The sequence below is a fragment of the Mustela nivalis genome (assembly GCF_964662115.1).
Source record: "Mustela nivalis genome assembly, chromosome: 1".
Lineage (NCBI taxonomy): Eukaryota > Metazoa > Chordata > Mammalia > Carnivora > Mustelidae > Mustela > Mustela nivalis.
The window spans coordinates 115,335,355-115,346,948 of NC_139020.1; the positions used below are offsets into that span (position 1 = coordinate 115,335,355).

An 11,594-nucleotide genomic window follows, 5' to 3' on the forward strand; every position below is an offset into this window, starting at 1 on the left:
TATTTATTTGACAGACAGAGATCACAAGCAGGCAGAGAGGCGGGGGGGGGGGGGAAGCAGGCTCCCTGCCGAGCAGAGAGCCTGACGTAGGGCTCGATCCCAGGACCCCGAGATCATGACCCGAGCCGAAGGCAGAGGCCCTAACCCACTGAGCCACCCAGGCACCCCACGAGTCGCATGCTCTTTTGACTGAGCCAGCCCAAGTGCCCCTTATAAGATCGTATTCTTACTTAAAACACCAATTATAACACATTAATTTGAATGTCGTGAAGAAAAACTGTATACATAAGAAAATATAAGTAACAATAATTGTGCATTGCTCTGATTTTAACCAAATTAATTTCCTCAAAATGTTCCAGTTCATTTAGTACAATTCAAAGTAGGACTTTTGGAATTACATTTATTTTTAAAAGATTTATTTACTTATTTTAGAGAGAGAGGAGGGAGCATTAAGCAGGAGAGGACTGGAGGAGGGGGAGAGAGAATCGCAAGCCGACTTCATGCTCAGCAGAGCTGGATGGGAACCAAGAGCCAGATGCTGAGCCAACAGTGCCACCCAGGCACCTCCGGAATTACTTTTTTTTTTTAAGACTTTATTTATTTATTTGACAGAGAGACATCACAAGTAGGCAGAGAGGCAGGCAGAGAGAGGGGGGGGTGGGGGGCAAGCTTCCTGCTGAGCAGAGAGCCCGACGTGGGGCTTGATCCCAGGACCCTGAGATCATGACCTGAGCCGAAGGCAGAGGCTTAACCCACTGAGCCACCCAGGCGCCCTGGAATTACTTTTTGAAGAAGAATACAATCACTGTTAGAATTAAAGTGACATTTTAAATGGCCATTCAACACACAAGGAGCTCTGAAAATATGTGCAGAAGACTCCCACTCGATTGGTGGCAGTGCTGAGGCTAATTGGTGGCGCTGGGTCACAGAGCTATGCCCTCGCTGCAGGAGAGGCTTTGAATGTAAGCTTCTGGCAGTTTTAGCTCCAGTTGGGATGGGGAACGGTCTTTGTCCTTCATGAAGAGGTACAGTGCAGGGTGCCCTCTGTGCACAGAGGGGTTCAGATGCTCCACAGCTAAAACAAATGACAAATGTCGGCTGCACGGAACAGAAAACTCAGTTATCTTCTCACATAATAAGCAGATCAGAGGGAGCCTAATTCAGGTCTGGGCAGTGACCCAACAATGTCAACGCCGTTCTGTGTAGCATGTTGCCATGCTGCCCAATGAGTCCACGATGATACCTTCAGCCAGCACATCCAGCCTCAAGATCAGAAGAAAGGGACTGAGCGAAGCTCTTCTAGAAATCCTCAGCAGACATCCACTTAGATCTCTTTGACCAGAATTGTGTCATGAAGCCAACTCTGGAAATGAGGGAAGCTGGGAAATTATTTAGCTGCCCCTCCCCCCAAAAGTGGAATTTTGTAATAACAAAAGGGAAGAAAATGGAGATAGGATGTATGATGGGCACCGTCTGCTCCGATTAGCCTCGAGCCTGAGAGGATGATCAGAATCGCCCACACGTTTCTCTATTCTCATATCATCTCAAAGCCAACCTCACAGGGGCAGGAGCTCTCAGTCCCTGGCACAAGCATGGAGCAGGGGTGGGAGGTGGGTTTGCTGTGGGCGGTGCCCGTCACAGGCCACAGACAGTTCTGCTGGGGCGCTGCTGGCCTCCATCCTTCTCAACCTCTGTGATGTCACACTGGGACTTCTTTCCTTCCACCCTGGGCTGTGGCTTCCGAGGCTGCTGTGGCCATGGGGCTCCTGGAGCCAGCAGGGGCGAGGGAGCCTAGTGGCTCTGATCTCCCCTGCCGGCGCGGGAGGTCCAGCCATGCCGCTCTTGAAGGAGCCCCATCCCCCGCCTCAGGCTCCTCTTCCATGGATCCTCCCCAGCCTGTTTGCCGCCTTCAATGTCGTGCTGCTGGTGGTTTTCAGTGGCCTCTTCTTCGCATTCCCGTGAGTCTCCCTCCCACACAAGCTGCAGGTTTCCTACAGAGACAGAAAGGAACACAGATAATGACAGTGCAGAGGCAGCGGAAGTGCCCAAGAGGGGCAAGAGGAGGCAGGATAGTCCGGGCCCAGGGAACCGAATGTGCAAACACACAGGCAGTACAGCGCTTGGTGTCTCTGGGAGCTGCAGGTCGCTCGCAACACTGAGTGACATTTTGTGGAGTCACTAAGGATCTGTCACGAGCCAGGAGATTTAGAGTGGGGTTCAAGGTATGTGGGTTCTGACCAAGTGGACAGGATCGGTGGGTCTCGGGGGGAGCTTCAGGCCACTGCGATGAGGGCCAAGCCCTGCTCTGGTTTCAGTTGCAGGTGGCTGGCCCAGAACGGGGAGTGGGCCTTTCCCCTCGTCACAGGCCTCCTCTGTGTCCTCACCATCTTCAGTCTGGTTTCACTCAATTTCTCAGACCCCGGCATCTTGCATCAAGGTGAGTGTTGGCCCCTGGGAGAAGGAGGCAGCCCCTCCTGAGGGGCCCCTCCCGTCTCCCCTCTTCAGGCCTCAGGACCTTTTCACCGTACCTCCTCATTTGCCCCTCAAGTGTCTCTGGCACTTCATTGTTCCAGGCACTGAGGCGTGGAAAAACAAATTTCTGGAGGTTTTCCAGCCACCTTGTGTGGGAGGGCCCAGGCAGGCCAGAAAGAGAAGCCAGTTCTTTGAAATGACTCAGTTCTCCCTCCATTAAAGCATCAATCACAGTTTCAAAGGGCTGAGTCCTCACAGAATACTTCTGGCTGGAAACCTGCCTTTGAATGCCCGGCTCTCTGTGCTTGGGCAGCCTGCTCAATGGAGACGAGGGATACCCTCACTCACCTCTTCCCCACACTTCCTGGAGCCCAGTAATGATCTGGGGCTGGCCTCCCTACCCCCCAGAGCAGCAGACTGACAGAAGGGCCTCCTGCTGCTGCCCAATCCTCTTCCCATGCCAGGCTCCAACGAACAGGGTCCCATGATGGTGCAGGTGGTGTGGGTGAACCACAGGGCCTTCCGCCTGCAGTGGTGCCAAAAGTGCTGCTTCCACCGCCCGCCCCGGACCTACCACTGTCCTTGGTGCAACATCTGTGTAGAAGTGAGTGCCTCTCCTGACTCGCCCACCACCCCCCGCCCCGCCCCCTCACACTGGGACCAGTGGAAAGCCTGAAACCACTTCTGGCACTGCTAAAGGCCAAGAGGGGCAGTAACGCCCAACCACTTTGGGTCACTCATGCAGGTCACTCCCTCTGTACATGCACCTGCCCAGGGAGACTGGCCTTTGACTGCGCAGGTGCAGTCACCCGCAGACGCATCCACACCTGTGCTGGACCTGGTCAGGCCTGGGGGGAAAAAGACACTATTGTCTTACCCCAGGCTTGCTGACTCTAGCTGCCCAAGGCCATCAGGCTAGCTGGAGGCCTGGCCGGGAAAGCTTCGCCTGTCCTCTTCTTCTCTGGGTCTCCTGGGCTCTGAGTGCTTGTCTGTGTCACGTGCACAGCTGCCAAGGTTTATAAAGGTGCTGTTTTGTCTGTCCTCACAACCCTGGGAAGCGGGCTGAGCAAGGGTATTATTATCCTCAGTGGATGTAGGAAACAGAAGCCCAGAGATAGTCTATGTCCAGCCCACAGTTACACCAGGACGTGTCCCCAGACCAGGCAGGCCTTGTCTTAAAGGCCTTTTGATGCATGATCTTGTGAGCCACAGAGACCTAACAGCGCTCTGACAAAAATGCTAGCGCTAGGGACTTTGTGGCTGGGGTTATCCCTAGGGATGAGACCCAGTTTGGTATGAGGGGCCACGGGCAGATGGCTTTTGGGAACGGGAGTTGGGGGGGGGGATAAAGCCTCAGATTTGGGGGCGATGGAGACGGGTCCAGAGGTCCGGTCCTCGAGGCCTGCTCCCCTCCCTCTTATCCAGGACTTTGACCACCACTGCAAATGGGTCAATAACTGCATTGGTCACCGCAACTTCCGCTTCTTCATGCTGCTGGTCCTGTCCTTATTTCTCTACTCGGGTGCCATGCTGGTGACCTGCCTGATCTTCCTGGTGCGCACGACCCACCTGCCCTTCACCATGGACAAAGCCATCGCGTATCCTCCCCGGGTACCAGGGGAGGCGCGGGGGGTTGACCAGGGGCGGGGTCACGGGGGTAGAGCTACTGGCGCTGGGAGAATCCACTGGGATAGGCGGGGGTGGGAAGGGCCAGGGAGATGGGCGGGGCTAGGAGGGACTGCGGAGAGTCCAGAATCTACAGCAGGGTCACGGTGAGAAGTGCTAACGGTGTCACCGGGCCTAGACAGCAGAGTGGGTTGAGGTGTACGGCGGCGCCGAGTGTTGGGAGCGGGCGGGGCTGTTTGGGGCGGAGTTGGGGAGGAGTCGGGGCGGGGCGGGGCGGGGGCGGGGCCATGGAGGAGGGTCCGGGGCGCTGCTCCTTAGCGGGTGCGCAGCATCTTGGTGGCTGTACCTGCTGTCGGCTTCCTGGTGCCGCTTTTCCTGCTGCTGCTGATCCAGGCCAAGTCGGTGAGCGCGGCCGAGCGCTCCTACGAGGGCAAGGTACGCGAGGCCGAGCGGGGCGCCGGGATACAGGGTTGTGGATGGTCAACTTGGGCCTCAGGACCTCTGCCCTTAACGCTCCTTGTCCACCGCCCCGTCCCTAACCGGCTGACCTCCCTCGAAGGTGCCTCAGTTGCCCTTCTAGACCTAGATACACCTTCATCCTCCGCTGCTCGGGGGTCACTCTCCCTCCCGGGGGCACTGCATCCGGGACCTACTGTGTGCTAGGCCTCGTGGGCTTCATTTTGAGCGACGGGTGAGGAGGTGAATAAGGCTACATCCTGCGCTTCTGTGGAAAAGGACCCTGAAATCAGAATAACACCCGCCAGACAGCGGTGAACGCCACGAAGAAGGGCCTGCCCTACGTTGAGTAACAGACTCACAGAGGGACTCAAGTTCAGTGAGGACCACCGCGCTGAGTAGGACGCGGCGTGCGGTGGTTTTGGACGTGCAGAAAACCGGGGCCGGGGTGGGGGCGGGGGTGGGGGCGGGTGAGAGCAGTGCAGGTGAGGGGTGCTGCCCGCAGGAAGGCAAGGAAGCCTGCACGCCTGTGGGATGTGGATAGGATCTGGGTAGGATGGTGAGGACCCAGCGCCCCCTGGAGCAGAAGGTGCCGTGGGAAAGAAGCGTACTGCTTGGGATTGGCCAGAATTAAAAGGCCCAGAAAGTCAGGTGGAGAATGGAGTCTTGGTTCAGGGAAAGCCTGGGAGCCAAGGAAGGATTTTTTCCCCCCTTTTCTTAAATGCAGTAAAATTCATCCGTTTCAGTGCATTTCTATGAATTTTGAAAAGCATACAGTCTGGTCCTGTAACACACCATGATAAAGATTTATAATGGCGCCATCACCCCCCAAAAACTCCATCATGGTCTTTTGTAGTCAGGTTCTCTCCCTGCCTGCAGCCCCTGGCAACCACTGATCTTTCTATCCCTGTAGTTTTTCCTTTTCCAGAAACTGGTATACATGGAATCATTGCCGTTTGAGCGGGCTTCTTGCACTCGGCATTAGCGATCCGTCCCTGCTGCTGCCCATACCAGTAGTTTTTTTCTTTTTATTGCTGTGTCCTATTGCGTCCTGTGGATAGACTACCTTTTGTTTATCTGTTCTCCTACTGCAGGATATCCCTTGCTTATCTTTGATTAAATATCTGTTCCCGTCTTTTGCTCATTTAAAAAAAATTGGGTTTTTTGAAATTACTGAATTCTACAAATTCTTGATATACTCGGGATTCAGATAAGTGTTTTGCAAATATTTTCTCCCAGTCTGTGGCTCGTCATCTCAATTTTTAAACAGTGTCTTCCAAAGATCAAAAGTTTTACATTTGGATGAAGTGCACTGTAGGTTGCTTTCTTTTATATACGGTGCTTTTGGTGTTGTAATTAAGAAAGCTTTGACTAGGAGGGCCTGGGTGGCTCAGTTGTTAAGTGTCTGCCTTCCACTCAGGCCATGATCCCAGGATCATGGGCTCCTTGCTTGGCAGGGAAACCCCCACTCCCCCTGCTTGTGTTCCCTCTCCAGTTGTCTCTCTCACTCTGTCAAATAAATATGTCAAATATTTATGTCAAATAAATTTATGCCAAATCTTAAAAAAAAAAAAGAAAGAAAGAAAGAAAGCCTTGCCTAACCCAGTGTCATAAAGGTTTTTCCATACTTTCTTCCAGAAGTTTTATAGTTTTTGAATTTTATATTTAGGCCTATGATTTATTTTGGGTTAAATTTTGTATGTGAGGCAAGTGTTGGGTCAAGATTTATTACTTTTGCATAAGGGTTGTTCCCGCATCATTTGTTGAAAAGAATATTCTTCTTCCATTGAGTTACCTTTGAACATTTGTCAAAAATCAGTTGACTGAATAGTTGTAGGTGTATTTATAGACTCCCTATTCTTTTGTCAATACCACACTGTCTTGATTATTAGGTTTGCATTATGTCTTGAAATCACACAGTGTGTTCTCCAGATTTTTTGTTTTTCAGAGTTCTTTTGGTCATTCTAGTTCCTTTTATTTGCCATATAACTTTTAGAATCAGCTTAATTTCCAAAAAGAAAAAAAAAAAAAGATCGCTGGGATTACATTGAACCTATAAGTCAATTAGGAAAATTGATACCTTAACAATATTGAGTTTTTGAACCCAGGAACCCCTTTCCTTTTATTTACTTCTTTGATTTCTATCATCAGTGTTTAGTAGTTTTCAGTATATAGATCTTGTATACATTGTGTTAGATCTTTTCTAAGTATTCATGTGCTATTATAAATGTGTTCTAAAATTTCATTTCTATTTATTATTTTAAGAAAATACAGTAGATCTTTGTTTATTGGTCTTGAATCTTGGATTTTGCTGGATTCACTTGTCCAAATAGCTTTTTTTGTTGATTCTACATAGAAAATCTTGTCATCTATGAATAAGGACAGTTTTATTTCTTCCTGTCCAACTTGGATGGCTTTCTTTCTTTTTTCTTCTTACTGCACTGTCTTGGATTTCCAGTACAGTGTTGAGTAGGAGTGATAACAGTGAACATACTTGGGGTGCCTGGGTGGCTCAGTGAGTTAAAGCCTCTGCCTCCGGCTCAGGTCATGTTCCCAGGGTCCTGGGATCAAACCCCCAGGCTGCTTCCCCCTCTCTCTGCCTGCCTCTCTGCCTACTTGTGATCTCTGTCTGTCAAATAAATAAATAAAATCTTAAGAATAAAAAGTGAACATCCTTGACGTAGGATGCCTTTAGCGAACAGTGACCTGACTAAATGTTGGAGGGGGTGTTTGTTTTTTTTTTCCTTGAGTAGGCTCCACATGATATGTGGGGTTTGAACTCACGACCCTGAGACTGTGATCAAGAGTCACATGCTCTTCTGACTGAGCCAGCCAGGCACCCTAACTAAAGGTTGTTTTAGGAAGGCTGTAGTTGGCCACATTGATGAGGGAGGGCTGGAAACAGGGAGACAACTGAAAGGACAGAGGAACTCTGCTTGGCCACTACCTCCCATCCCTACAGTCAGCACTCAATCACCCAAGCCTACCCCTGTTTGGCTCCCAGCCCACCTGTGACTCCTCTGCTCTTACCCATTAGCCCTTACTCATTACCTCCTGTGGTCTGCATGCCTTCTCTCCCCAACTTCAGACCATCATTTCAGCCTTTCCAGGGCAACATTCTCCCTTCCCATGTCCCATGGTTCTTCTAGCCCCCAGTCAGCCCATCGGCCCGTCCTTGCACCGCTGCTCAGATTGGGGCTCTCCCAGGCTATGATCTACCTGTAGTCTGTACTCTGTGAGTCACTGCACTCTGCAATGAATGTGACTCATTCATTCAGGGCTCTGTCCCGTTACCTCCAGAACCCACTTCAGGCGTTCATTCCCTTCCTATCTCCATCCCCAAACCACATCTCCCACGGCCACTTGCTTGGGGGTTGATAGCAAGAGCTCTGCAGCCAGAGTACATAAATTCAAACCACAGCTTTCTATCGGCAGGGAGATCTTGGGTCTGTCTCTTGGCCACCTGGTGCTTCAGTTTCCCCATCTGTAAAAGGGAGCAGCACGGGTTGATTTGTGTACAACACATACAACAGTGCCTGGTACAAGCAAATGCCCAGTAGAGCACTGCTGTTGTTACCAATCCTTCCCATCATCATTTACACATGTTTGTGTCTCTCTGATCTAAAAACAAAGCAAACAGTCCTTAACAGCATAGGCCTCCCTTCTGGCTGCTGCGCTCTCCCCTCCAGCAGAGGAGTATTTCTTGAAATACTCCTCTGAGTGGCTCTGCTCACTTTCCCCTTCCAGCCTACTGCAGCCCTGCCTCTGCTCACTGTCACACTAACGTCATGCTCACCAAGTGGGCAGTGGCAGTCCTAAGACTCATCTTGTCCCACACCAGCGTGGTCCCACATGCACGTGCCATGGCCCTTGCCCAGCCTCTCAGGTCCCGGCTCTCTGCCCCCTAGAGTCTTGGCACCGGCTGCCTGCTCTGCTCCCCCATCCCCTCTCTGGGCTGCCCTGACCACTCACCAGCTGCCTGAAAGTTAAGGCTGGCTGTGTTGTTGGTGGTGTGTCCTCAGTGCCCAGTGCAGTGCCTAGGGCATTGCTGAGGCCCCAGAACAGTTATGAGCAAATGAGGGAATCTGTACCCAAAGGAACTGATACTGCTTTGGGAGAGAGGGAGGGAGCGAGCGAGAGAGCGAGGAAAGCCTGATACCCTGATCCCTGGGGAAGAAGGGCAGAGAGCAGAGGCAGCAGGGAGCTGGGCAGGAGACATAGCGAGAAGATGCCCAATTTGGTTACCATCCTGTGGAGTGGGAGAGCATTCGATTTGGATTTGGAGCACGAGAACTGGGTCTGGAGCCAGTGAAAGAGGATAGTCAAGGAACTTCCGAGCTGCTGGATTCCGTTCACATCTGAGAGGCTCTTCTTGGGGAGAGGAAAGGTCTGCGCTTTGTTAGCAAGTTTTGATGAGTTCATTAGGCAATTTTCTATCCCTCCTTCATGCATTGAACAAGTCAACATGTTTGTATGCCTCATACATATCTAATAAATCAAAATTTATTTCTCTAAATTTAAAATTCTAATTGTAAATGTAACCCAACTCTTCTAACCATTTAATTAAAATTGCAGATAGAATACCAGTTTCCCTTACTTGAATGCTTTAAACATATTAAAGTAGGCAAGAACTCAAAGTATCACTCTGGTTAGTGTTGCTTTTTGGCACCAGTGGGTCATTGTGGAGGTGTCTGGACTTTTCCTTCCATAGGTTCACCTGCCCTGCATGGAGTTCTGGCTCCTTTTGGTGGAGAATAGTGTTGAAGGTCAATATCATCGTGACAGAGACATGGGACATAGGGGGGCTGGTGATGGACAGAGGTGGCCCTGGGCCACTTTTGGTCATGACGGACATTTTGTAGTGAAGGCTCTTGAAGTCAGCATGAGAATCAACTTGTGCTGGGGAAGAAGAGGAGGAGGGCAAGGCTGATAGATAGAGGGAGGGAAGGGGAAGAACTTGGTTAAAGAGTGTCCAGGGGAGGACTTGACCTTTGTTGCACAGATGCTCAGGGTCTTTGGCCCAGACTTCCAGGGCCAAATTATTTTGTTAAGGAATCTGGTGGCTCCCCAAGCAACTGCTCTTCTAGATGGTGAAATTCAGCTAACATGTTTGGGGGAAAAAAAAAATGAGAGGTGGGAAAGTAGGGAGGTGGGGGAGGGGCATGGAACTGGCTTTAGAGCAATTTAGCAACAAAAGGATCAGAAAGTATATCTGGAGGGAGGTAGCAGGGGGGTGTGCAGGCGCCAAAAGAAACAGAAAAAGGGAGGATACTGCAAAAGGGGTACGGGTGATTGGGGAGGACCCCTGAGAAGGCAGAAGTGGGCGCAGTGCCGGGGGTTGCCTAGAGAGAGCTACTCAGGGGTGGGTGGGCTGGAGGAGGCCGGGGCTCTCTCTCTCTGCTTCTCTGCCCTTGGAGTCTTGCTGCCACCCTAAGCTGAGCTGACCGTTCAGGAAGGGCTGGGGGGCTTGCCTACCCAGTCCTGCAGGATCTGAGTTCCTCTTCTGGCCCTTGCCTCCCTCCAGTGCCGATACCTGCAGGGATACAACCCCTTTGACCACGGCTGTGCCAGCAACTGGTATTTAACAATCTGTGCACCGCTGGGACCCAAGTGAGTTGGCAGACCAGGGGCCCGAGAGGTGGCTCCTGGGGCTGAGGTCGGGGGGGGGGGGCAGGATAAAGCCCAGTCATCACCCCTGGCCCCTTAGCCCAGCTCCAGGCCCTTATACTCCCTGGTTCTTCTTTCGGGGTTTTTTTCCCAGGGCATGGTCAAAGCCTCTGGAACCCCCGGTTCCTCGCCTTTGTGGGTTCTTCACCCAAGAAATGGGGTGGAGGCACACTATAGCCTGGCTGAGACTGATCCTAGCTCTCTGCAGGGCCAAGCCTTGGGCTGTGTGCTCCCCAGGCTGAGGGGGACCAGGCCAGGAGGGCCATGACCCCTTTTGTCTGGCTTATTGCTCCCCAGGTACATGGCCAAAGCTGTCTGGCTACAGAGAATGGTGGGGTCTGACTGGGCGCCCATGCAGAACCTTCACTTCCCAATGTGCACCTCGGTGCTCAGTCCCCCAGCCAACCCAGGGCCTGTGCCTGGCCCCCAACTCCAACCTCTGAGTCTCTACAAACCAGGGAAGGTTCCCCCAGGGAGTGGTGAGGCTCCATCCCTCCAGGAGGTGAGGAGTGTGCTCGAGTGTGTGCGTGTGTGGATTTTACAGGTGTTGGGGGCAACCCCCTCCATACTGGGCTGGCCCTGAAGCTGGAGCACTCAGAACTTGAGGGAGGGGGATCAGAGAACTGAGCAGGGCTGGAAGTCAAGTCACAGGCCTCCAGAATAGAGCAGGGATCCCTGGAGACAGGAAGGGAAGAGACCACACCCCTCACTTGCTAGTAGGCCTTGGGCCTGTCACTTACCCTTTCTGGGCGTCCATTTCCTCAGCTATTAGTAAGGACTGAGACTAGTCCAGGGGTTCATAAATCTGAGGGGGGATTCCTTTACTTAAAGACAACTTTTACTCCAAAGCCCAACACAGGAAACACATGGAAGCCGACCATTAGGAATGAAGTGGGGGTGGGTAAGCCCAGCTTCCTCCAGGGCTCCTGCAGTGACATTCTGGGGTGCCAGCCCACTCCCCTTGGTCTGTCTAGGGGGAGGGTGGCAGGGACTGTTTCTTTCTCCCCACCTGGTGGGTTGTGAGCTGTGGGGCAGGGCCTGGGGAGAGCCCCCATCCCTCCACTCTGTGTTTAGCTCCATCCAGGCCCAGTGCTGTCCTTGTTGCGGGACTGCCCCAGACGAGGCTCTGTCTGCCGCTCGCCCCCTCATACCCGGCGGTGCCAGGACCCCTGCACCTGAACCTCATCTCTTGAGTCCCGCATGGAGGCCTGTCTATGCTCTGCCCTTGCCCATTCCCCTGGCGGGAGTGTTGTGAGCCCCACCAAAGCCCATTAAATATCCGTTGCCTGCCTCCTACAACGACTCTCCTGCACTGTCTGTCCTGGGGGCCAGGGAACTTGGGGGTGAGGAGGGTTCCAAGGGGCCGAGACAAA

The 11,594-nt window shown here is 52.3% G+C and overlaps 1 protein-coding gene across 6 annotated transcripts in view; it reads left to right on the top strand.

The window, feature by feature from the left end:
• The first annotated feature begins 357 nt into the window (after window positions 1–357).
• Window positions 358–11,594, top strand: part of ZDHHC19 (zDHHC palmitoyltransferase 19) — a 37,715-nt gene continuing 26,478 nt past the window's right edge. For 2 of the 6 annotated variants that reach the window (XM_082700150.1, XM_082700152.1), the window contains exons 1-5: window positions 358–1,958; window positions 2,316–2,437; window positions 2,937–3,076; window positions 3,898–4,070; window positions 4,428–4,533. In XM_082700150.1, the coding sequence (XP_082556276.1) occupies window positions 1,834–1,958; window positions 2,316–2,437; window positions 2,937–3,076; window positions 3,898–4,070; window positions 4,428–4,533 (666 nt within the window). In that variant the 5' untranslated portion in view covers window positions 358–1,833. The other 4 variants (XM_082700148.1, XM_082700147.1, XM_082700151.1 and 1 more) reach the window with 4 other exon arrangements.